The 27,819-nt window shown below is 44.1% G+C and overlaps 1 protein-coding gene across 2 annotated transcripts in view; it reads left to right on the top strand.

The window, feature by feature from the left end:
* Positions 1–12,567, top strand: part of kcnc2 (potassium voltage-gated channel, Shaw-related subfamily, member 2) — a 46,599-nt gene extending 34,032 nt beyond the window's left edge. The window contains exons 2-5 of one of the 2 annotated variants that reach the window (XM_047023305.1): positions 3,607–4,555; positions 6,225–6,395; positions 9,899–9,990; positions 10,999–12,567. In XM_047023305.1, coding sequence (XP_046879261.1) covers positions 3,607–4,555; positions 6,225–6,395; positions 9,899–9,960 — 1,182 coding nt within the window. In that variant the 3' untranslated portion in view covers positions 9,961–9,990; positions 10,999–12,567. Of the gene's footprint in view, positions 1–3,606; positions 4,556–6,224; positions 6,396–8,860; positions 9,199–9,898; positions 9,991–10,998 lie in introns of those variants that run through there. The other variant, XM_047023306.1, reaches the window with a different exon arrangement.
* The last annotated feature ends 15,252 nt before the right edge of the window (positions 12,568–27,819 follow it).

Raw genomic sequence — 27,819 nt, 5'->3', positions numbered from 1 at the left:
GGCATGCTCTGCCGTAGCTGTTCCAACTAGCCCAAACCACAAATCACAAATAAGCCAGTGGGTGGATGGGGCTGGAGGATGGGAAAGGAAGCGTCGGGGATGGGGTCAAGGATGGGGGTTGAGTTGTTGGTGATGGTGATGGTGGTGTGGGGGGTGATCTGAAAAAACGTATTTATGTCGAAACCTTCGGGGTCCCCCTCTATGTGGTGATGTCACACACGCTTTATGAGGGGAGGGGGGCGTGGGAGGCGAGGTGGGGGGGGGGGGGGCACAGAGCCAAGACAGTATGGTTGTTCTCAGTCATGTGGTGTTCGGCTGCTCCTTACCAAGCCAGGCTGCGAAGCTCTACATCCACAGCATCAAAACAGATGGTGGAGGTCCAGAGGAGGCGCCAGTAATAGGCTTTCTGATTGGCCGGATCTGCCGAACTGTTTACGAAGAGGATTGCGAAGGCGTGCTTGCCTGATCCGGGGGGGATTGTTTCCCGTGGATGTTTGCCAAGGTGTCCCAACACGGCAACGGATTTGAGAATTTCCTTCTGTTCTCGGGAAGCGTTCCACACCTCAATACCCCTCTCATCATCCTCCCAGCCTGCATTCTCTCCCTTCCTCTTCTTGGTGGAAGCCATCATTGTATCAGTCACAGTTCATAGTATTCCCCTGGCCCAGCTCCAGTGTCAGTGTGCCTGTCTGACTCTGCTTCCAGTCAGACTGGTGAGGCTAATCTGTCGGGGGAGATGGCACCGTGATTGAACCGTGTTGTCTGCCGTCCTCCTCGTGTCTCCACGCGTCCACACACACAGCTCCAGGCTGAGGCGCCCCGATAAAGTGATGCGATTTGTCTTCTGAAGAACGACCCGTGCATCGGGTCTTGTCTGCGAATTGCTTCCCGTCGGCTGTTTGTGTCGGCTGATAGGCCGGCTGATTGGAGCAGTTCCCCGTAGAGGGAGAGGAAGAGAGAAGGAGCCTTATTTCACCGGCCGTGGTGATAGAAGGTTAAACTGTACATGTGCTGAGTATTTACCCTTGGGGGATGCGGGCCTCCTCACCTCCCACAACGGGATTTATGGGAGTAAGCATGAGAAGGTGCTTGGAACCCTAAATGTCATTTAGTATGCAGAGTGTGTCACATGAAATACAAGCGAAAAGAGCTTGATCTCGTCTTCTTTTTGTCAAGACATTTTTGTGGGGGGGGCTTTTTCAGATATGTTTCTAAAGACAGGAAAAGCAGGGAGGGAGAAGGGAAGACATGCACATATTTTCTCTTCTTCTCTTCTTTTAATCTGTTCTTCTCTTCTTATCTTCCTCTCTCTTCCTCTTCATCTGTGTGTGTGTGTGTGCACGCGTGTGAAGGCATGTCTTCCTGTCTCTGTCCAGTGACATAATTTGGTCGTTACAGGCCATAGGGGGGACTAATGAGAGAGTGGAGATGAGGCACATCCTGCCATCCTGTTTGTGGTGTATGTGACACCAAATGATACCCCAGCATGAAGCAGCAGTTGTTCCTCACTGAAGACGCAACATTTACAATGTGTTGTCACTTGTGGCCACGTTTAATGTTCACTACAATACTGTCTGTTTTTGTATGCTTGGTATACTCTGCATAGGGGCAAACTGAACAAACCCAATCTGTCTTGGTAAGAAAGTAATTTTTTTGTAATTAATGGAGTTGAAATAACACAACTAGGAAGTAGAAAAAAGGACAAATAAAAAAAGAACTCCTGTGAATAGATGATGATTTGATGATTTCATCATCAACCTCCTGGTAACAGCTGAGCTGATGTCCTGCGTATTACTTTAACATTTATAATCGATCCACCACCGTCATACACAGCTGTTGTCTTGAATATGTGTGGGGTTTAATACATATTCATGATTGAGTTGCCAGTTCACTGATTCAGTCAAATGAAAATAAATCATGGATGAGTAGTTTGACAAAAACCTTTTGGTACCCAAAAAATGATGAATAAATAGCAAAGACTGTACTGTTAAAGTAATAATGTATAAAACTGTGTAAAAACCCATGTCTAATACATGGTTCATGGAGCATGCTACGATTCTGAAAACACTGTTGCACTTACATAGGAACGAGGATGACCCACATAGTGCCAGCAATACCCTGAGCAAGACAATGTGAGTCATGCCATCCAACCAGAAGACAGAGTGTGATGTGGTTCTGGGAAGCGAGCCTGTCACGCCAGACCCTTTGCTGTGGTCTTAATTGCACCATCCCTGCTTAAAGAAAGGTTAAGTAGTGAAGTAAAACAGAGCAAGAGAATTTGATGGAGGGTGTAGAGAGGGGAAGTGGTAAATTGTGTACCTGTGGCAAATACAAACAAACACACACACACCTATACTGCTGGTTGTCCAAAGTTACCAAAGTTATGGTATTCTTTCTTGCTCAGAAGACGGTTGACACAGTGTGGATCACCCTTTTTTCCCCCTCAAATCCATTCGTGCTTTCGACATGATTGTGGCAGCATGCTCAATCTCCATATGTCCAAAAATGATTTGTGTGTCACCTTGATATTAGGGCGTTAAATGTCAGTGACGGTTTGTATGTAAGGTCACCACAGTATCTGTCTTCAGGTCTTTAGTCTCTAATAACTGTCAGTTGACTAAAATGATCAATCCCAGTTACAGTAATCCCAGATCCATCTCAGAAGCCTCTCCTCCTTCCCATCAACCCCCACCAGTGAGCCAGAGAGCCTGCCCAGTAAACGAGGCTCGAGGGCCAACAAATAGGACCCATGAGGGCTGTTTATCTGTCTCTGCCTGACTTTGCCTTGGGGCCTTCCTGAGAACCGTGTTCTGGAGACACTGTAGCTCGGGGACGCGAGAGAGAGAGAGAGAAAGGAGAGGAGAGGAGGAGAGGAGGAGAGGAGGGGAGAGGAGGAGAGGAGGGGAGAGGAGGGGTGCCACTTGCTGCTGACAGGCCACAGAACCTTGGCCAGTCGGTCCCAGCGTGCCTCCGTCCCTGGCCGCTCTACCCCAGCATGTGTCTGTCCCAGGCCAGAGGGAGAAGTGCTTCCTGTGGCCGGCCATATGCCTCAAGTCCTGGGCCAGCCAGGAAGAAAAGGGAAGAGAGGAATATAGAGAGAGCCAGAAAGAAAGACAATTATAGAGGGAGAGTTAGAGAGGAGGGCGGGGTGGCAGGAAAACCTCCAGAGGTGACCTCTGCTTCCTGTTCGTCAGTAGCAGCAGGGTGAACATGTGTCTGTAGTAGTTGATGATGCTCCAGCAGCATTGTTTGCTACTGAGAGGTCAAAGCTGGAAAGCATGGTTCTGTTTTGTCGTCCTTACAGCTCTGAAAAGCAGACCTTCAAAACGATACAGTTTCATGGGCCAAACACGTCATCTTTGAAGTGATGTTTTGCAACCGTCAACTTTTCTATTTTCTTTGTTATACATTTTTTTGTGTCTTTATTTTTATACAGTATTACACATAACATTCAATGTTTATTGAATGTTCTTGCGAATAGGTTGTAACTCAATCTGCATTCATTGTATCTAATGGCATTAATCTCTCCTCTCCTCTCTCTATCGCTCTGTCCCTCTCTCTCTCCTCTCTCGCTCTCTATCTCTCTCTCTCTGTCCTGTCTTCCAGTTCGTAGCCTTTGCCTCCTTGTTCTTCATCCTGGTCTCCATCACCACCTTCTGCCTGGAGACCCACGAGGCGTTCAACACCATCGTCAACAAGACGGACCCCGTGCGCAACGAAAGCCTTCCAGACCCGGGCCCGCAGTACGAGATTGAGACGGACCCCGCGCTCACCTACGTGGAGGGAGTGTGCGTCCTCTGGTTCACCATCGAGTTCCTGGTCCGGGTGATCTTCAGCCCGGACAAGCTGGAGTTCATCAAGAGCGTGCTAAACATCATCGACTTTGTGGCCATCTTGCCGTTCTACCTGGAGGTGGGGCTGAGCGGCCTGTCGTCCAAGGCTGCTAAAGACGTGCTGGGCTTCCTCCGGGTGGTCCGCTTCGTCCGGATCCTGCGTATCTTCAAGCTGACCCGTCACTTCGTGGGTCTCCGCGTGCTGGGCCACACGCTGCGCGCCAGCACCAACGAGTTCCTCCTCCTCATCATCTTCCTCGCCCTGGGCGTGCTCATCTTCGCCACCATGATCTACTACGCCGAGCGCATCGGCGCCAACCCCAACGACCCCACAGCCAGCGACCACACTATGTTCAAGAACATCCCCATCGGGTTCTGGTGGGCGGTGGTCACCATGACGACGCTGGGCTACGGCGACATGTACCCGCAGACTTGGTCGGGCATGCTGGTGGGCGCCCTGTGCGCCCTGGCGGGGGTGCTGACGATAGCCATGCCCGTGCCCGTCATTGTGAATAACTTTGGGATGTACTACTCCCTGGCCATGGCCAAGCAGAAGCTCCCCAAGAAGAGGAAGAAACACATCCCCCAGGCTGTGCAGGGGGGCTCCCCCATCTACTGCAAGGCCGACCTGGACACCCCCTGCCTGAACACCACCTGCAACAGCACGCAGGGCGACCTCTGCCACGTGAAGGGGAGCAGGGTCCCGGAGCGTCATCGTTCAGGTGAGGGCGGGGGAAGATGGGGGAGGGCAGGGGCGGGCGTGGTAGGTGGGGAGGGCAGGGGAAGGTGGGGGAGGGCGGGGGAAGGTGGGGGAGGGCAGGGGAAGATGGGAGAGGGCAGGGGAGGGCGGGGAAGGTGGGGGAGGGCAGGGGAAGGTGGGGGAAGGTGGGGGAGGGCGGGGGAAGGTGGAGGAGGGCGGGGAGGGCGGGGGAAGGTGGGGGAAGGTGGGGGAAGGTGGGGGAAGGCGGGGGAGGGCGGGGGAAGGCGGGGGACGGCGGGGGAAGGTGGGGGAAGGTGGGGGAGGCGGGGGAAGGCGGGGGAAGGTGGGGGAGGCGGGGGAAGGCGGGGGAAGGTTGGGGAAGGTGGGGGAGGCGGGGGAAGGCGGGGGAAGGTGGGGGAGGCGGGGGAAGGCGGGGGAAGGCGGGGGAAGGTTGGGGAATGGGTGGGAATGTGGGTGAGACCGGGGCGGGTCATGCTGTGGAGGACGAGGGCTAGGGCTGAAAAATATTCATGTGGCACTTCCCAGGCCGGTGGGGAATGGGTTATTATGTATAGAGGAGAAGACACAGAGAGGGGGAATCTAGAAGAAAATCTAATTTCAGGTGGAAAATGGAGGCCATTTGACTGACTCTCCTCGGGGAACAGAAGGGTTTTCCCTTCTGAACGGTCTCCACCTCCTCTGCAGCTCTCCTCTGCATCCGTGAAAGATTGAACACTTGCGACTCACAGCTTTTGTCAAATTGCCACAGTGAAAAGGGAGGCATGCGAAAGGAATTGAGAGTTGGGGATGAGGGAGATGGGGGTGAAATACTGTATATATATATATACTGTATATTTACACATAGATACAGCATATCTTTTTTAGTGTAAGATTTGAGTCAGGGATAGACAGTCTGGCCTCGAAGGAGGGATTGTTCTTTTGTGTTTGGATGAGTAGGTGGCTGTTTCTCCACTGCAGGGTTGTGTCAGTAACGTACTCTGACACGTCTGATATTGATGGAAATTAGTGTCGACCTCTGTGTTCCTGGTTTCTTTGAATTATAATGAAGGAATTCCTCAGGGTATGCGTATGCTCTAGGTTTTTTAGCAATAAATTACTTTACGAGACGTAATATTTGTATTTCATTAATGTACTGCGGGCCAAGGTTTTATATGGCATTTAAGATTCAATCTGTAAATCATTCATAGAGATTTCTTTTAAATGAACCACCAATGTACAGTACTGTAGCGTACATTGGAGAATTATCTACATTCTGATTTGTCTTCTCATACATTTCTTCCAGATAAATGTGTTCTCTCAGCATAAGGTGTGACTCACACATCTCTCGCACAGAAGTCTGTTGTGTTTCTCCCGCGCGACTGCTTTCATTGCAACAAAATACAAAGCGTGGCTCGACTCATTCCATCGACTGTGTTCTGTCTATATGAACGTTGACCTCTCTCCCGCTGTGTGGTGGACCTCATGGCATTTGGCACGTGTTTTTGATGTGGGAGGCTGTTTGATGTTACTCCTGACACCTTAACCCCTCACTGTCTCACCCCCATCCACACCTTTCCCCTATCTTTCTCCTCTCTCTTTCTTTTTCTCTTTTGCTTTCTCTCTGTCTGTATCTCTCTCTCTCTGTCTTTCTCTCTGTCGTTCTCCCTCCCTCCCTCACCAACACCATCCAGTGCTCTCAGCAGACTGCAGTGGAGGAAGTGACCTCACCATGTCCCCAGAGGAGCGTGTTCCCATGCGCCGGTCCAGCACCCAGGAGCAGGACCAGAGGAGCGAGGGGACCTGCTTCCTGCTGGCCGCCAGGGACTACACCTGCCCTGCCGATGGGGGGATACGAAAGACAGGTACTGAGGTGCCATCCCATAATATGTCCTACTGACACATGTGCTTTAGGAGAAAACCATCCCACTTGTTTTATTAGATCTCCATATGACATTTTGTTGCAATTGCACTATTGTAAAGTGTTACCATGATGTTATCATGAAATGTACCATAATATGTTATTATTATACACTTGGACAAACCCATCAGATTCCTGCATCTTATTACTAACAGCATTCACAAACTCAATTGAACACTCATTGCATATTCCTTTCTTTCCAGACACAAAGCTGTGTAGTCTAGCTATAACTGGAATAAGATGTTCAAATATAAATTATTCATTTAGTGTGTGTGTAATTTCAAGATAGGGTGGGGGGGTGTCATAGATACATGAGGTAACTCATTGTGGTATCTAGATACAGTGTCAGAACAGACAAGATGTGTACATCTTCAAGATTCAAAAATCCCAAAGGAAGTGCTTATTTCCATTTATTGTACTGGAATGTAGACCAAATAATCAAATGAAGACTAAATATGAAATTTGACTGACAAAGCGATAGACTGAGGAATATGTAAATGTGGATGAAACTCCACTGTCTGTAAAATAACAGATTATTTCCTGTGCTGCATGTGCAGCAAATAATTGTCCTGCTATGATGTTTTCATTATGAAAAAATACACTTTTACATCATTTAATCAACGTTTTAGGCCTAAAGCTTCTTTGCTGTCCTAATTCCTCAATTTGATCTCCTCCATCTTGAAGCGTGTGAATGCTGTGTTGATCTGCAGTGTAATATGGTACTCAGTTAAACCTCAGCTAATTGCCTGCCATCAGAAGTTAACTGCCTCTCCAAGAAGACTATCTCAATCATCTGCTTTTCACGAAATAGCTGTAGGGCCTGAAACACCACTCTCCGCTACTGTACTGGAGAAGTAGCAGAGTAACACAAGTCTACCAGTAATTACAAGGTCAATATATCAACTTACGTTCCACACTCTTAGAACCGCTTTCTTATTGGGTTTGAATAAGAATTCCAATCCTGTGAAGGACGAGGTAGGCGTCTTTAAGATGACCACACATGTGCTGAGAGCCTCTCTGGGCCCCACTCTCGGATGCTTGGTGAAGAGCACCACAACCACTACCACCACTAATCTGCCAGCTCCTCAATCAGAGGATCAGCTCACTCTGCCCCAGGCATCCCCAGCAGCACCCTGCCATAGTACCAGCACGGCGCTGGGCCCGGGGACAGCCCACCTGGGGCTGGTTTCAACCCACCTGGGACTGGCTTTAGCTTCCCCTTCCACAGAGCAGTGCATTGTGGGGAATGTAGTCACCCGGTACTTCCCAAACGCACGCTACTGAAGTCCTGTTGTTAGGGTGAGGAGGCGGGCGTCCAGCTGGGCCGTGAGTCTATGCTGGCCCAGTGGGTGGTGGTGAACAGCACTGTGCCAGGGTTCATGCATTAAACATGCGGTCCTTTCTAGAGCCGTGCTACCTGTCGGCACGGATTCAGGCCCAGCCTTTGTTCCACCCCCTCTCGGCTGGTTGTGAAGCGCCTCCATTTAAAGTTCTCTTTCTGTGCAGTGAATGGAGCTCTGTCCACGAAGGATGATCAGGTTTTCTGGTGGCTGGTCCTCTTCTCACTGTGTGTTTATGCTACTAACTGGTCCGTTGTGTTAACTCTGGCTGGTTCGGAGGAGGTTTGACGATAGTGTATACTTACATACTACAGTGTGGAGCTATGAGATTATTATAATAGACTTCAATGTATTTCACTGACTCTCTCTGCTAAAGACTCATTGTCACGGTCATTACCATTTTTATGATTCTGTGGGAAAATACTTATCATTCTGTATACTGCATGATGTGTGGTGTCCAGGGCATAGCACAACATTGCATATACCATGTTTACATAACTCAGTTTTTGCTGTTTTTTCAATGACTTTTATACCAAATGTGAGCAAATTATAATTGAACAGCTGTTTTCAGCATGACTGTATATAATGCCACTAATTTGCAATTGGAATATTGCATATTTGTCACAGATTATTCTTAATACATGGTTGAATTAACCACACAGTAATGATGTCATTGTATGAAATAGGCATGTTGGCTTTACTTCCTCTCCATAAGGATTTAAGATCATTTAGATAGTTTTATGACCTGCCAACATATTCAGTGAAATGGCCTCACCCTCTATCTATCACCTGGGGGTGTTTGTGCATGTCTTCACCCTACACTATGTTGCTGTTGCTCTGTCTCCTGTCTCCTGTCTCCTGTCTCCTGTCTCCTGTCTCCTGTCTCCTGTCTCCTGTCTCCTGTCTCCTGTCTCCTGTCTCCTGTCTCCTGTCTCCTGTCTCCTGTCTTTTGTCTTGTCTCGGTTCACTTGGTTGGCTTGGACTGGGAACGTTGACCGTGTGCCTGCCTGTGTGTGTTCACGTCCCCGTTCCTGCCTCCCCCCGGTGCTCGCTCGCTCGCCGTCCGAAGGTTGTGAGAAATCCCGAAGCTTAAGCAACATAGCAGGCATGGCCGCTAACGCTCTGAGGCTGTCTCCCGTCACCTCGCCCTACGACTCGCCCTGCCCGCTCAGGCGCTCCCGATCCCCCATCCCCTCCATCCTGTGAGGCCCCAGCGGTGGCTCAGGCCAGCCTCCAACCCCCCCACATCCACATCCACCCACAACAAGCCATTGACGAGTAACAACATCGCTCAGTCATGTAGACTTTGTAAATGCTGTCGCCTTTGATTAGCCACTATCAGGACTGATGTTAGTGGCTTGGATACTTTAACCTAATGTTATCCCCATCACTAATGGACTATTGATGCTGTAGATGTTGACCACCTTAGTTTAGCTTGCCCTACGTCACTTTGAAATGACGATGAGTTCAATATTAATATATATTAATGGCAATAAGGGACTTTTTTAGCGGTTGCCTGAAAAGTAGCTGTCACAACATTGCATGATGGAGACTTATAGGATCAGGGAAATTATATGTTGCTACATTTCTATATTTTGAAGAAAAAAAAGTGCTTCCAAAAAAGAAGAAATGATGTTGCTTCATTTTAATCTCACATGACTGTTATTGTGTCTGCTTGTTGTCATTTTCTTTGGGGTGGGAGTTATGGGAGATGTGTGTAGGACTTTGTCTTGATTCACGCAAGCACGCATGCCTCCTCGCCCACCCTCCTGTCACTCTCACCTTCCACTAGGCCTAGTCATGCTTGCATGGACCATCCTGTCATCGTCTGCAAGCAATGTGGTGAGAGAGACAGACAGAAAAACAACAAGGAGCAAAGATCAAAACTGTGGGTCTGGGAATGTGCCTCGGATCTGACCTGCTGTGTCTGCATCGTGCTTTTGGCTTTGTCTCCACTGGCGGAACACACAAGAAAACAAACATTATTGTTTGCTTTTTGTTATTCACTTTGCATGTGGGTTACGCTCCTCTGCTGTTCATTTAAACTATGTTTGGTCGACTGTTGCCTTGTTGCCAAGCTGAATTGTGTCTGATTGTTTACTCACAGATAACTGCAAAGAGGTTGTCTTTACTGGTTTCACTCAAGCAGAGAACAGCATTCTGTCTTAATGACGGAGGGATAAAGGCATCTCCGCTAAGGTAAAATTGTTGTCCTAGTGGCATGAAGGTTCAGACCACAATGTAGATCTACAGTGTATGTAGATCTGTGCTTCTGGTGTTCGGCAAGAGGGGTAATTCAATCCTTGAAACCATAAACATTTGGATTTTCTGAGGATCTCATGACTTTTTATGTGAATACAGCAATACAGTCCCAAACACAAATGTTCTCTTCCTCTCTCTCTACCTCTCCTTCTCTTGTTTTCTCTCTTTCGTTCACTCTCTCTACCTCTCCTTCTCCATCTTTTGTTTGCTCTCCTTCTCTCCCTTTCTCTGTCTCCATACTTCTCTCTCTCTATCTATCTTTCTCTCTTTACAAAGCCCTAACCAAGAACATACTTTGTGTTATACCTCTGTTCTCTGACAGATAGCAGGAATGTCCTTGATGCATCGCCCATGTCACTACATCTTCCTCACAATCAACCGGGATCCTCTTTACACACACACACACAAAGAAATGAATAACACATGATTCATTATTGATTATTGATTGATTGATTCATTATTGACATTTTACGCCACAAATAAATTCCTTGCCAATGTAACAACAGGTGCGAGGCTGAGGCGAGGCTGAAGACCCAATCTTATGTCTATACCAGTAGCAGTTAGGTTGCTAAGCAACTGGCTCATCATCATGTGCATCTTACGCTTTAACACAAACTGTCTCCAAATTAAATACAAGCCTCAGCTAACAGTCTCTCCAGACTGTATGTATGGGAATAAATGATTGAATCACCCCTTGCTCCCCAATTATGGCAATACTAAGCATTTGAGAGTTTACAATTAAGTCTATACATTCATAGAATGTGATTGATCTGTGTACAGTTCAATCCATGTTTACATTATGTTAACTGTAAGTGAGAAGGGGGCAAATGTAAATACATAGATTTGAATTAACGTCAGTCTACATGTTAGCGTACTCAGCTGTATTCTATAGAGGCAGATGCATTTCTGATATTTAGAGATGTGACCTGTTTATATTTTGTTCAGACTTTTCATATGTGAATGACGGTGGGATAGAGCAATCATCGGCAGTGGATTATGACTCGCTATGGGTGTGGATCCCCCATTCAGACAATGAAGCGTTACCGTGGACACGGCCCAATGGAACACTCAGGCAGGGGATGGAGGCCTGATTGACAGCCTCAGGTCCACAATCACTCTGAGAGGAAATGTCCAAGACTTAGAGCAAAGAAAGTTCAGAGAATCATAGGATTACAGTACTGGAAGAACTATTCTGATTCCACAGCGAACACTGTCTACTTCTTGACTTGAGGGGGAGAGGGAAACAATTTAAAGTAAAAAAATTAATAAAAATGAAAGGACAACTCCTAAAGCTAGCTACTGTATATGTATAGACATGTTGGATTTGTAAATAGGACACAGCACACCTGGGCCAAGAAGCTCCTCCCCTCACCTGTCCTTTGATGGTGAGTCAGGTAACGAGGCAGTTGGCAGAGAAGATCCACGATCTGTCATGTTAATCACTCAACTTACCGTGGTGTTTCCCATTGCAATAAATGTTTTAAGACGTATCAGTTGAGGCACTTTGTGTTCTAAAAATGGAGTGTATTCATATATGAACTATTACATATATACAGTGTAGAGAGACTAATGTGCTAAGTTGAATAAATGTTCCATACGGCCATCAATGCTTTGGTTTCCCTTGGTAGTTTTCAGTGGGTTCATTGCTCTGGTGTGTGTTTTACAAATGTGTGTATTTTAGAATACGGAACTATAGACCTATAACAAATAATTGTAGGGCAAGTAAAGTAAGACCTAGTTATGAAATATTTACTTCCCTCAGATAACCAGCTTGAAACAATTATAACACGTTGGAAAAAATTATAAAGATTATTCCATTGAGATATGTTACCCTGGACTTATGAACACCATCGCCAACAATTAGAAAAGATTTGCAATAAGAATCTAAATCCGAATGCACCGATTCACACTGTGATTTTAGTAACTGAAAATGAGGACACGTATGTCTATAAAAAGAATTCAAAGCTAAGGAATCATCCCCTCATTGTCTGAATGAGGATTGATTTGTGACTCTACCAATCGAAAGACTAGGACAGTCAACAGTCATTGGCTTTGAAGTTTCCTTCCCTTAGCCCCAGTCCTACCTGTGTAGTACAGTACACTGCTGCTCTGACCTAACAATGAGGTCACTACTCATTATGTATTCTATGACAAAGTTGTAATTCTAAAGATGTTTATCCTTTGAATTCAGAACATGTATTTTTGTGTCTCTTGTAGAGTACATGTCTTGGTTACTTGTACAAGTCATGGTAGTCCAATGCTGTGCTTCTCCATATCCTCCACAACTGTCAAGGTTTATTGATCCAGGTTCATGTTTTGTATGTTTTAAATGTGAGGACAATTCTAGTTTGAAGTCTGTATTCGTGGAGCCATCTGTTGGCATTCTGAAGTGCATGCTAAAAAACCATAATGTCAAATTGTAAAAAAGGACAACATATATCACGTTGAAACAATGTGGATAGAGTAAACGTACATGCTATGTGAGAAGATCACATAAACAAATTTATCTTTTAAGTGATTGTTGGGTTTTTTCTTCAACCGGTCACGGCAGGTTGACATCTAATTATTCATTTACAGCCAATCCAAGACTTGATTCCCATGATTTGGGAAGTATTATTCCCAAATCATCCGATTTCGCCTTAAGGAAAACTACATTAAGACCACAATGCCTTCACCACTAAGATCCAGCTAACGCATCTTATTCTTCTGTTAGTGAAACAGAGACCAGACCCACAGTATGTTGTAATCTACCTCTGGAATGTAACTCGTCTTACTGCTCCTGCCATCAACAATGACAGACGTGACGCTAATGAGAGGTCTTCCCTCTCCCCCGGTTCCTGACCCTCTGCTGGGCTTCTTCTGTCTTCCACTCCCGTCCAGCAGTCAGCCCCTCACTTAGAACCAAGTCTGAGAGACATCCTGACTAGCTTTACTCTCGTCGCCATGGAAACAGCCGCCGACGTGCTGGGGAGATGTAAACAGCTGAGGATAGAAGGGTTGTGTGTTCCACACACTCTCACTCTCACACACGAATGCACCTACACTACACACACACACCGAACACACACACACACACACACACGCACACGCACACGCACACGCACACAGACACACATGTACTACAAGGCATCCTTTGGCCCTGTGCTGCCAAGGTGCGGTTGAAATTTCCAAATTCCAAAATCGTGACCATGAATATTGCATCAGAGGATACTTTTCCCCCCAGACACACAAACAGCAGCACCCCCCCAGACACACAAACAGCAGCACCCCCCAGACACACAAACAGCAGCACCCCCCCAGACACACAAACAGCAGCACCCCCCCAGACCCCCCAGATTGCCTCGCTCCCTGACACAAGCTTGACTCAACAGAAAAGGACTGTATGAAGTTCCACCTCTAGTCTAGGGGTTCAGGTTGTTCAGTCAGCACAATCCCCCCCCTCTCAAAAAAAAGAAGAGAACGAAAGAATGAAGAAGGACGCATCTCCATCCAATGATGAATGACGAGGGAGATGGAAACAAGCAGTGGCAACGTTCCATTTGAATCCTAATTCAGTAAGTAGTCTGTAATGAGATTGACATAGCCTGGAGGCTTAGTGGGTTAAAGTGAATCTGATAACAGAGTAGGTCTCATTTTCAGGAATTGTTTCACGTCCGTACTGGAAAAGCCAAAGGAAAGCTCTCAAACGCTCATTTAACTGAGACAAACCTCTCCATTGACTACCAGGAGGGCATGTTGTAGTGGTGTGTGTGGAGTGCCGGAACGCGAGAGGCCAATAATCACAGCATTAGCTCTCGGAAACAGACAGATGAGATGACTGTAATGACAGTCAAGCTACAGCGCGGATGAATCATCATCATATCGTATCCTGTGCACATCGACCAGTCATTTCTGTGAATTTGACAAATGTGCTGGCTGACATTTAATGTTGGATTGTGCTGTTTACTATTCCCATTCCTACTATGTATATGTCTTTATGGGGGAGATATGAGATTGATTAAAAGTAATTTACATATTGCTTTTTTATCCAAAGCGACTCACAAAATAATGCATTTCTATGAAGTGCCACAGAAAATTAAGAACTTGAAATGCACAGTTTTAAAAGTATAAAACTGGTTTGTGCCAAGGAATGGACAGTATTTTACCAAACACAGTCAACAACATCCCCTCCACTACAAGAGTGGATGTTTACACAGCTGTGGAATATAGCAACAATTCATGAGATTCATTTGTGAATAGAAACATCTTGAGCTGAAACACACTGCATCACAATTCAGTTCAATCCCATAGTTTGAGTCTGAAGATGGGCAAGCAGGTGACGCGTTTTATGGCGCCTTGTGACTCTGAAGGTTAATTAGATTTTAATGGTGCCTGACTGTTTGTGAAACCAAACAATCGGAGGCACAGCCCCAGACGCTGAAAGCATTAACAGTCGTTTTGACGACATCTGTTTCATGATAGAAAGGTGACTGACACAGGGCTGCCAGCCCAACTTAGCCCCGCCCACAAAAACATTTGGTCGGCAAGTTGGGTCTGGGGAAGCTCAGTTGGGGAAAAACTATGTCCGAACAAGTGCTGTTGGGACCAATGAAATTGTCAGGGCGGGCTTTATACAATGATGGACAGATGATCAACAGTAATGTTATCAACCACGTCACCAAAGAGCGCTTGGGTTGAATTTGTTTTCAACAAACAACATATTACATTGCTCTGATTGGTTGTAGGTCTATCCAATTGAGCAAAGAGGCATTCGTTTTACGAGTTCGGTTGAAACACGTCCCATACTCACAGCCCAACGGAGAGTTATCAGACTCATATTCTGACTAGAATTATGAGTATGACAACGTCAGGCTACAGTTACATAGGAATGTAGCTCAAATCAAATTAAATCAAATTTATTTGTATAGTAGTTGTATAGTGTATTGCTTTTTCCAAGCAATGTCAAAGAGGGCTTCACATATGCCCATAAAACTGTACCTAAACCAACCTAAACCATCAAAGAAAACAAGGATAAACTCCCAGGAAAACGCAGGAAACAAAAAGGAAGCTGGTGTGGAGCAGTTCAGTGAAGAGTGGGAGTCAGATGGCTGAGTGGTTAGGGAATCGGGCAATTAATCAGAAGGTTGTCGGTTTGATTCCCGGCTGTGCTGAATGTCATTATGTCCCTGGGCAAGGCACTTCTCCCTACTTGCCTAGAGGGAATGTCCCTGTACTAACTGTAAGTCGCTCTGGATAAGAGCGTCTGCTAAATGACTACATGTAAGAGTGTCCTCCTCCGTAGACAGTGTGATACACACAGGTGCACACCATAGGCTGAATACAATACAGTGAGACGAGGAAAATGCAAAACGTGCAGACAGATGGCGAAACACCTGTATTCACAAATGGAGTATCCTATTTAGAGGCTGCCGTGTACAGTGTTGTTCCGTAAAGTGTCGTGAGGTGAAGTTCTGTGAAGGAAAGCATTTGAAAAAGAATTCACGAACATGACAATGTTGCCATGTCAACTGTAGTTCTTAAATAAATACCAAAGGGTCAGCTCACATATCTCTCTGACTCCCATTGGATATCGATGTAGCCTCATCAAACAATGAAACACAGCCACTGTCTTCCCTACGGGGGTGTAAAAGTACAGCTGCAAGATTGAGATTGCACTTCACAGGGAGAGGAATAAATACAGAGGACTGGCAAGCGTTCGCCAGAAGAAGAATACAGGCTAGGAAGAATCAAGTTCCCAACGATAGGAGGATTGTGGTTATTAATATGTTCACTTCTCCATGTTCACTATCTTTTAAATGTACTATTTGGTCACAAATGCATAAATTATGCATGTAAATATGTTTATGTTTACATGATTAACTTTGTAGCCCTCTAACACGGAACCATGCCATGCTTAATGAATAGGCTGTAAATAATGACATTCTGACATTTTGTGAAAACAAACTAGCTATTTATGAATTAAAGGCAGCCAACGTTGCTATCATCTGACCGTTTCAAAATTAGAATTTGTGAATTTTGTCTTGTTTTTTGTACATACATTATTTCCCATGTAGTGGTGACCAAGTGGACCATCTCAGTAAACTTCCAGAATCTTTGATCATACGCTCCTAAATCACATCCACAACCCTGCCCTTCCTCATGTCACCATAGTAACGCATCGAGTATGACTTTGGCGAGCTTGTCTCATGTCGCTGACAATTCCCTTGCGTGGGATGCTATAAATGTCTTCAGCCATGCGTGCGCATGTGTGTGTATCATCATCATGGGGCTTTCATATTCGGCATGCTCAGTGCCTTAGCGAGACATTCAGGGATTGTGCTAGATCACAGGGTGAGTAGAAACCATAGGAAACACTGATTGATCACTTATAGGGCAGTGGAAGCACACAGGGGGGGGGGGGGGGGGGAGTTCCTAATTCATTCTCTCTGTTTAGCAGATATGTCAAATTTGAATGTATCTCTCCTTTCAGATTCATTGTCACCAGCAAAACAGAGAGCAACTGTTTCTGGGTCTCTTCTGTAGCGACATTTACATGAGACTGGTTTAAAATAAGAGTTACGAAAGTGAGTTGGCTTTTCACACTCCAACATTCCATGTGATCTGCTTTGACCGTGTGTAGACGGAGCCTCTGAAACCAGACCTCTGTTCAGACCCTGGTGTGACAGACATAGCATCATCCCTGAGAAGCAATCTGCTGTTAGATCTCTAAACAGCAGGCATTAATAATCAATCACCGCAGCACAGGGCCACAAAACACCCTTTTTACACCACACAGGAATTGGTGTTCATGATTGGTTGTTGATCTTTAAAGAACAACAAGAAGTGGAAACTTACGATAGGTAATAATATATGTTAAAACAAAGTGGTTTTCTCTGCAGGTGTGTCACAAGTAAAATGTTTTAATGGAGCGCAGTATTTGCGCTTGTTTTTGATTTATTGTCAGCGCAGCTCTATTACTGAAGTACTGTGTCATATTTGGGCATTTGGAACTTTTCCGGTATGTCTGATGAGATGAAAAAATGTCTTACAGCACTACAAAAAGGCTCCGCCCCCAAATGGGAGGTTGCTAAGAGACAGATGGCTTGATTAAATCAGGCATTGAAATAGTGAATGGGAATTATGTACGTGTGTTCTCAAGGTCAAGGAAGAGGCAAACATGCATACACACACAAACACACACAGGCATACACACACAAACACACATGCATACAAACACAAACACACATGCATACACACACAAACACACACAGCCAGGCACACACACACATACACTTATCCATATACACACCAAATAGACAACCACACACATAGTGTACACACACAGACATTCACACACATGGTCACTGCAGACCAAGGCCCACTGTAATTGATGATCTTGTCTCTGTGATTGCACAGAGGACACAAAATGAGTTGGGTTGCCTTATCAACCACATTGCATTGTGGATCTAACTCATACACTCTGGGGCCTCCAGTTGATATGATCGAAAATATATCAATCAGCGGATAGAATCAGCGGAAGAAATCAGTGAATTACTCATCTGTGAGTAATCATCACTGATTCAAATGACAGCCGAGTTTTAATCAAAGATTATGTACAGTCACTCAAGCAGTGCAATGCCATTATTAAAACAGACAGCACTGCTTATAATGAGTTTGTTTTTACAATAACTTTTTAAGTTTGTTTTCTCTCAGGCGGACATGTTCTTAATAGTCTTTTCTTGAAACAACAAACATCACAACAGTGGTCTTGCTTACTTGTGCGGAGTTGTGAAACCAAGCTTCAAATTGGAGGAACAACACAGGGTCTACTAGACACAGTAAGTTTCCATTTTTAGCTTGTGTCCTCATCACATACAAGATCAAATGAACACAATGGTAGTTTATCAAAAACAACTCTCCCTCACAACCATTTACGTCTGAAATAAACATCCAATGGAATTTGAAATTTAATGAGGTAACATTATGTGCTTTAGTCAACTGAAGATATCAAACGTTCACATGCCTGCCAGACTGCCTCAATCATATCCAAACAGGGACGAAGGCTTTACTGGAGACAAGGCTATCTTTATCTGCCTATTTTTATACAAATGGTGCTATTTATGGTGCTGTATACATGCACATACACTGTGTGCAGAGCGAGTTATTGAAAAACACTCATTTCAGCGCGCGTTATCCTCCCCTGCAATCTCAGACATGTCATTTATGGTGTGTGTTGATGAACTAGAAGGCAATTAAGCTGTCCTCTTTCCCCATAGCCCTTGTAGGTGAGTCATGCGTTTATATATCGGGAGCCCATAGTTGTTCTGCTGCATAATCATTTTTACCAACATCCATGCCAATTTAAGTTTAATTCCTCAATTAAATACACGTTATTAATACCGAAGGAAACTCAAAGTGTTCAGGTAAACTATGAAATGTGTTAAAACACGGAGGCGGTTTGACACACGAGATGTCTATGAATTGCAACTTCTGAGATCACACTCTGTCACGACACGATCTGATGAAAAGGGGCCGATGTTCCGGAATTCTAAGAATGTGCTGTGATGTTTCAGTCTAAAATCCAAAAATAATATTTACAACTTCAATTACACTCTGCATATTCAAACGGTAATAACCAGGAGTCATTTCAGGCTGTAGATTGAGATTGTAAAGATGCAGGGGTACTACACCACAGTAGGGTTGTGATGTACCAGCCTTTATGTAAACCAGTGGTATTGGGATTAACCAGCATACATTTACATTTAGTCATTTAGTAGACGCTCTTATCCAAAGCGACTTATAGTATGTACAGGGACATTCCCCCCGAGGCAAGTAGGGTGAAGTGCCTTGCCCATGAACACAACGTCATTTGGCATGGCAAGGAATCGATCCGGCAACCTACTGATTACTAGCCCGATTCCCTAACCTTTCAGCCATCTGACTTATATACACTACTCTCTCCATGCCTAGAAGAGAGAGAACAGGCCCACAAAAACAGATCTTTCATACAGAATTAAAGAGCCGCTGAGGTGTAATTCACAGAATCCATTTTAACTTGTTAATTACAAGTGGATTAAAGCCAGCTGCTTTCCTGGAGATACGTTCCTGCACTCAGTGACCGTTGGAGCCTCTTGCATTGTGGTAAGGAACAGTGTTAATTATAGCTGTGTGAGCTCCACTCGCTAGCTCCTCCACTCAACACTAGACCTTTTAGAATGCTTTTATTTTACCAAAGTACCAAAGTATTTTACCATTTTCAAGACAAATAAGGCCCACAAGACAAACTATTGTTTTTTTTATTCAACTTTTTTAATTGCTAGACATGCACTGCCAAAGCCAGAAAATGATGCACCTTAATGCATTTGTTTGCAGACGTTCTACCAGGCTGATTTATACACCTGTCTGGATTCCACCCATACCACAGGACTTCAGGTTTAGGGTTAAAAGTGCATTTAACGAAAACAGAAAGAAAACACTTCTGGGTCTGGCTACCAGAATCCCCTTAAAGAAATTGAAAACATAGAAATCACTGATGAAAGTTGATACCGATCAGGATCACCACTTCTTGCCAAGTTAGTGTGTTACTCAATGTTAGACTCGTTAAAAGGCAAGTGCCGAATGAGTAAATGATGTAAGATTAATATACATGGCTACAGTACAGTTGGTAATTCAATAATGTATAGGCGATAGTTTGTTTAGGATGACTTCACTAAGCCGGCCTTCTAGTAACTGTCCAGAAAATTTGGCAGCATTTGAAAGGATTAGAAACACTTTTCCTTCGAACCAGGGGGAGACCTACTTACAGCCTACCAATTACTGTTGCTGAATTAGTTTAATCAAAATGCTTCAAATCAACCCGGCTTAGGATAAATTAGTAAAGGGACTTACTAATTTATTTGACTGTCCCATGTCAAATTAGAAGACATGAATCATAGTAAAGTCTACCTGCAAGATGAGGTTGTTCGTAGTCATCTTTATAAAAACGGGGCAGCTCCAATCAAGCAATTTGACAACATACCACTATATTTTACCTAAACTATGATATTGAGGGTAATAATGGGAGCGATTTGTCACTGTCTTTTCTGCTCCAGAGAAGTCGTTTCTCAGGGGCTTAGCTTGAATGAACAGGACCAACACGGCACTTTGAAGGTTATCCGGTATACATGTCCTGCTTGGCCTGTAATAAGCTGTGTTTCATGGTGAAAGATTGATATAATGGCATTCTTTTTTGCATGTCAGAGCTAGAGCTTGTCCTTGAAGAGTCTAAACTGTGCCGTATAAAGATCCATCTTCAGAAGTCCATCTCTCAGTTTGAAAGAAAACATTAATATCTGCCTCGTGCAGAAAGTATAATGTTGTGATAAAGGTAGTTTAAGACAAACCATTTACATTTCTCAAATGAAAATTACACCTATTTTCATAAGCTATAAATCCATGATCCTCCTGTATAATAACTATAAGTTTGTATTTAAATCTCCTCTCCGTATTTACCTTTACCTTGTATTTAAACCACAGTTTGAGTTTCCACCCTCTGCTCTGCTGTCTCCATGTAGATATATCAAATCAGTCTGATTGGTCAGCAGTTTGGCGTCTCGCAGAATGATCAGTCCGCTCTTCATGCACTCATGCATTGATTTCCCCTGGCTGCGATATATGATTCGCCATCCATAGCTTTCACCGCCTGTCAGAGGAACGCTCCATCATGAGTGAACTTCATAGGGAGGTGGTGTTGGGTTGCATGTTCAGTGTAACTTGTTAGCCAGTGTCATTTACATCCATTACATGAGCCTAGTTACTGGAAAGTAGTAAAATACTTTGCAACTTTGCTTATTAAGATGTTAGTAAGTGTGACAGATACTGTGTGTAAAGTAAAGTACATAACCTTCTAAAGTGATCTTGTAAAGTTACTTTACAATCCTCTTCATTCATCAATTGACGGGTCCGAATGAATCTGACCCCACACAGTAAATATGTGGTTTCAGAATGTCAAAATCAGATCACAATCAATTCTGAGCATACACTGTTAAAGGTATATTAGGATCTATGACCATTTGCCAGGGTATTGATCTTTCTGTTTACTGGAGTTGATCAGCAAAAACGAACAGTGGAATACTTAATATGCAAATGTTTCCATCGCTTTGAGGCCATTGGGAAATTACAAAATAATTCTTATGTTGCATCACACTTTTGTAAAGATGTATTTGTTAAATATATTAGCCTTGTCATTGTCCCTTGAACTTGTGTAGTGCCTTATGCAACTGCTCTGACTTTTAACCTAGGATTGGAATGAACACTATGACTATCCATAATAATGACTACATTTTATGCTAACTCTATTTTATGTTAACAAGCCTCACATCCAATTACTAAGATTGGTCAGAAATACTTATTCACTGCTATTGAGTCAAGTAAAAAATAAATAACTATTACAATAAATGTCACATGTCAAATCAATCTCAAGTAAACAGTGGTGAAATAACTGACCTAAGATTTAGAACACTTGGTACTAAACAAAATGACACTGACATACTTTTACAAGGCACAGAGGAATGACAAGATCAATTCTGGGTTTACAGTCAAATGTGGTCATTTGTATTCCCAGTTATCAGTGTCCAACGGATCAGTAACCAATCACCTCATAAACTCCCAAGCAGCTAATGTTGCTACCGCTTCAGCACACACATTGGCATATAAATGACGGTCAATTCAATCCTTCAGTATGACGTCCATGCTTTGTTAAATTATTTGAATTCCCTACGCTTTGGCCTCTATGGGACAGATTTATTGCTCCCCTTACCCGCCCTGCGTTCACCAACTCTGCCAGTCAGGTTTCATTAGCCTTATCAGTTTATTAATCAACCTGTAATTAAACACCAAAGACCTCCAAGGCCCCCTGTCACCCAGGACAAAGGAGTGTCACCTCTCCAGTTATCCTAGTGACAGTCTCTTCAGATGACCCTGGGGGGGCCCAGGGGTATGACCTGTCACCCCTGCCGCCATTGATCATGAATCTAGAAATCGTTCCTGTCAACTTACTTCAAGTTCAATGGCAAAATTGGCTTTTGTTGAGAGTTTAGTCACATGTATTTATTTGTTGGACTCACAGAAATATATGTCAACATGCCGACATATGGATATTGTACTGTAAACTTGAATTGAGGTAAATGTTAAATGTATTGAGAGCTTATGTGTAGGTGTATGTACTTGTGGTGCACATGTGTTGGAAATGTATGTAAACATATCCCAAATCCTATGTCATTTGCTGATGTATGAAATACCTTCATAACATTGCTACTACTGTAGAATTTCAAAAAAACAAAACTAAAAAGTACATCCTGTCGGACAATCTGTGGAACAGTTAGGACCAGTTCCCTCCAAGAGCCAAGAGAGGCCCTGAGGTGACCGTGACTTTGGTGAGCCAATCAGAGGACAGCATGCTTGGTTACCTTGATCCACCCCATCACACACAAATAAAAAAAGAATCCCCAGTAAGTAGAAGTCTGAGGAGAAAGACCCTCTAGGAAGCTTCCCTCCCCTGGATAAAACAACCCTTCAATCTTCAGATCACTCATTGCTTTCTGGGATCACTTCACCTTAATCCCTGCCTGGGGAACAACTGTCTGCACTCCTCACTGGTCAGTCCTCCACATCAGGGTGTTTTTGGAAGGAGCATTATCCCCAACTCGTTGGGGAGTTTTAAACCCCGATGAACAGTCCAGCTTCAGCCCTCGTAGCTAATTAGCGACATGCTGCGTTTGACTGGTTTCCTTGTCGGGTACGAGCATGAAAACATGACTCCTGGTGACGCCAGCAGCACCTGTCGACGGCCGCTCAGGCGCGCTGGCTAATGGGGAAATTAATCCTGTTACCTCAGAGACCCGTAGCATTTCATCGAGGTTTCAGCTCCAGAGCTTTTAGCAGATGTGACACCTGGGGCTCTGGAAGGGTTGCAGCGTGCTGTAAAAGGAGGCTGGAGGAAGTGTTCCCTGATGTGGCTTCTGCAGGAAGTCAAGCCATCAGAACATTCCCCCTGCTTCCATCCTAACTCCACACAGACACACATACACACATGCACCATAGGATGCACAAATATGCACAAAAGCATGCACACAAACTTCAATATTTATTTGTTGTGTTAAACTATGGAAAATTTGTTAGTGATCATGTCCATGCAGAGTGATCATTGTTCTAACAAGCACTGCAGTCAACATAATGAGGCTTTAAAATGTTCCAATTTAGTATTGTTGCCCAACATCCCATGTCTAAAGTATATTTCTTCCTTGCATCATGTATTTACTTTGAACGTAGCTACTCAATTGAAATGTGCACAATATTACCAAAATAATTTTAACTACTACATTTTTTTAAGTAGGTTCTTTCTCCAAGGACATTCATCCACCCATTTTGCCTTTTACCAGGCCGTCAATACTGAGGGTTTGTTTGATTAGCATCATTTGATTATTACTGTCAGAATGGTGAATATTGTTGGCACCATTCTGACCTGGAAACGTCCGTCTTGATGTGAGTGGGATGATAAAAGTGCCGCAGTGACTCACACGCACACACTCTAAACACTTACACATGCTCAAAGGGTACATACACCAAACACACACAAACACTAAACTCACACATGCTTAAGTACACACACAGACAAAACACCCCCACATACACACCACACGCAGTTACAAGCAATTGCTCGAGGAACGCCGCTTTGCCCCAGATCATTTAGTGCTCTCAAGATACTTCAAAACCCATAATGCAACAGGAGTAAATAAAAAGGTTAGAAAGTCATCCGTTGCCCTAGCCTGGCTGCCAGCCCAACTTCTCCCCGCCCAAAAAAAAATTTGGTTGGGAAGTTGGGTCTGGAGGGTCTCGTATTGGGGACCAACTACAGAAAACCAGAATCTGGGCGAACCAATGAAATTGCCAGGGCGGGCTTTATACTATGATGGACAGATGATCAACAGTAACGTAATCACCCACGACACAAAAGAGCGCTTAAGTTGAATTCGTTTTGAACAAACATGGCTACCGCTGGAGATCTGGGATGTTATGATTCTGCCATCGAGTCTGTTTTAGAAGACATCGACAGCGCATTAATTTTGAAAGAGGAACAGAGAGATGCAATCAAGGCATTTGTCGATGGAAAATATGTTTTTGCCGTCCTTCCTACGGGATTCGGTAAAAGTTTAATTTATCAGCTGGCCCAGATGGTCGCGAAGAAGATGGGACACAATGAAAACCCAGTGGCCATTGTGGTTTCTCCTTTTCTTTTGTGGAGTTGTAATCCTAAACGGAGAACTTGTTTTTATATGCATTGCCCTTTATTGTTTCGCTCAAAAAGGTTGACCGTGTGAACAAGTACTCCCCCTGCCCTTAAATTAATTTTATAACACAGGCAAAAATCGTTTGTATTCATTCTTCAAGCATACTTCAAGTCTGCTTGCAGTTTAGTCAGTAAAGATTAGCTGCCTCTCAGTTTAGTTCTGTTGACAACAACTATGCGGCGCTTAACATACGTCACATACTCTGTTGCTCTGATTGGTTGTGGATCTATCCAATTGAGCGAAGAGGCATTTGTTATCCAGGCTCGTTTGAAACAGGCCCCGTAGTCAAAGCCCAACGGAGAGTTCTCAGACTCATATTCTGACTAGAATTATGAGTATGACAACGTCAGGCTACCGTTGCCCGGGTCTACGTACTACACATAATGTAGTATATTCCATCCTCAGCATATTCTTGGCAGTAGATCAAGAGCTTCAGTATGAAGAGGCATTGGTAGACAAATAACTAATGCTACAAGACAGCTAGTAAGCTATTAGGAGATGTCTTTTTTCTTTTTGGTGAACCATTATACAGTATTTTTCAAAAATGAATAATGCATCCAATAGCACATTTTTGTAGACAAGCTGAGGTGGGAAAATGCCTGGCAGGCTTCCCAGAAAGATGCAGAACTAAATAAACAGAGCAAAGGCCTTGACATAGAGCACTTAGTGACAGTGTCAAATAACCCAATAATGGTGAATGTGTATACAAGGCACTGTATTATTACACTGAGGGTTGCTATGACTGGGTCAAGATGCTGTCTAGGGGGGTGCAGTGCATTCTTGCCTTGTCATCGCCTGGTCTGTTATTAAGTCTGCATTGCAGCTATCACCGCACTAACAATCAGGAAAATGGTTCCTTTAGGTCTGGAGTTGGTCTGGATCCAGTACATTCCTGAATATATCTGTTATCTTCGGAAATTGCATTTGTTAAAAAAAAAAATATGCAGTTTCAAAGACTCAGTAAGATGGCATGCCTTACTGTACTGTCCAGTGTATTCTAGTGTCAAACTTAGTTCAGTTATCCTTTATAACTGCTTAGTTTTAACTGTTATGTCATGAGCAAGTTTTGGGAGAAAATCTGAAGAAAAATGAAGAGGCTGACCATGAAGGAGCAGAAGGGTATTGAACTTATTGTTACGAGTTTGCCCGGCATGGAAAGTGGATTCAATTGTAGCTCGAAGGGAAGGGACTTCCTTGTTTACTTTTGTCTGGTTAAGACTTGGGGGGGACATATTTCTATGCGTGTGATTAAATGTAAATTGATTTTCTTCTGACATCCTCACCCCCTCAACCCTTGACTTTTCAACCAGCTAGGAATCGACTTCAGATGACAAAGAACCAAAAGCCCACCAAGCCGACCAAGTACCTGCCCAAGGCTCCTCAACCTCTGATAACTGGGCTACAATATCAACGTTTTTCGAAAACGGATGCAATTTCCATCAAGACAAAGAACCTTTCCTTTCTCTGCTTTTTCTCTACTTCACATGAAATGAAAAGATCATTGGGTTACCTGACAGTGGCAGTCCTTGTGGAGGGAAAAGGAAATCTCTCATATGACACCCAACTTTAAATGGTTTAGGAAGGAAGACAGAAAGAAGGAATGAGAGAGAAAGTAAGAGAGAGGGCAAGAGAAACAGGGAGAGTGAGCGACTGAAAGTGAGAGGCAGAGCTAGATGAGAGAGATACAGGCACATACTCTCTCTTTCAGACACACACACACACACACACTCACTCTTGCACACACATGCACACACTTACTCACAAACACACACTTCCTTTCCACTTCCCCAGACGGTGTGGTTATGTGGCCATCCTTTCCAGCAGAATTCTCAAGCAGACGTCTTGGGCGTAGTAACACAAGGCTAGCCTGGCGCTACATCCATCAAACTGACAGAGGGGGTAAATACAGAAGCGACCGAGCTACCATCCGCCTCAGAGAACCACGCTGCACCGCTCAGCCATTTCAGAGTCTTACCTCAGATCTCAGACTGGAGATCTACGGCGGAGGGAATAGGACGTGGGAAGTAGAGTAGTTTCACACAGTAGTAGTTCTACCGAGTAACATCAACACAGACATCTCTGAGCCATGCAAGTGAAGTTGAAGAGGAGACAGTGCGGGAAGTGTGTGTGTGTGTGTCTGTGTGTGTGTGTGTGTGTGTCGGAGGGGGGGGTCTTTTTTCAACTGAGTTGTGTTGACCTTTACCGCTCAGGTTATTTCAGAGTTGTTTTGCATATATTCATGTGCCCATCTGTTCTAGAAGATGAGTCTTTGCATATATTCTACAAGGTAAATGTTTTAGTTGGACTGATTATTTAGGATTTTTTCCATCGATTTAATAAAAAAACATGATATTCAATCAGATTTGGATAAGGTAAAGCAGTGATCTGCGGTGGATAGGGTGGAGGACAAAAGTCCTCTCCACACAGTCAAATGCTCCACCACGGAACTACACCCATCCCCTTGCATTGACAGTGCAGTGTGTTTATATGTATTGGGCCATAGGAACAGTATGTCAATATACTACTTCTGAAAAAATGCTTTGATTGCGCTTCGATGAAATCTTTATCAAAAGCCCTTTATCAAAAGCCCTTTATCAAAAGTCTTTGAAAAGGGCTCCAGGAAAACATCTTGTGTGAAGTTGAATCCGTGGACACATCAAGTAAACTGAAGTTTACCTGTTGACCTTTAGTTAATGGGGGTAAAAACATTGACGGTTGCCAAATAATTGTAGACCTTGAAGCCTATACTGTAGTTTCAAAGTGAACATAAGAGATGTTTTCCATTCATTTTAAGTACTCAAGACACAGACATGTTACTGTAACATTCCTCTTTGGAGCTGACTTTTTTAAGGCATTCTCCAAAAGGACAAAATGGCTGCCAGTGGAGGTTTCCGGACACCAGAGTCTTAAGACAACTTGGGACAAATAACTGTACTCATGTGCCATTTAAGATGATGGATTGGATGCTCACACTTTTGACCCTCTCTGATCAGTCAGTTTAAAGAGAGAGGACAGCTCCTTGTGCTTCAGCTTATCTCTCCTCAGCCTGATGGTGAAACCTGCCATCTATCTTCCTACAGTCCGGCCCCACCGTTGCTATATGAACCGTTCATACGTTTTTGTATACCTTTTTGTTTGTTGCTATGCTTAGTCTTTTAGATTTTTATTTTATGTCTCCTTGCTATTTCAAGACAAAATCAACCATCAGGAGTTTCGAGATTAATCCTACCGAAAACAACCTAAACTAAAACGTTTATGGCAACCACTTACAGTTACGTCATAGTAGTTATCTTTGTGCGTTGTCACTAACCGTCACCTGATTCAAAGGTGGAGGTGAATGAAGGACAACACATATAACTGAGTGCAGAATCCTTCTTGTTCTTCACTGCCAACCTAATGGGATACCATCACCACTTGCAGGCATGTGGGCAGGCCACGCTTGAAGAAGATACCATCTGCT

The sequence above is a fragment of the Hypomesus transpacificus genome, chromosome 7, assembly GCF_021917145.1.
Source record: "Hypomesus transpacificus isolate Combined female chromosome 7, fHypTra1, whole genome shotgun sequence".
Classification (NCBI taxonomy): domain Eukaryota; kingdom Metazoa; phylum Chordata; class Actinopteri; order Osmeriformes; family Osmeridae; genus Hypomesus; species Hypomesus transpacificus.
The sequence above is the reverse complement of the archived record's forward strand: the minus strand, read 5'-3'. Positions and strand labels throughout refer to the sequence as shown.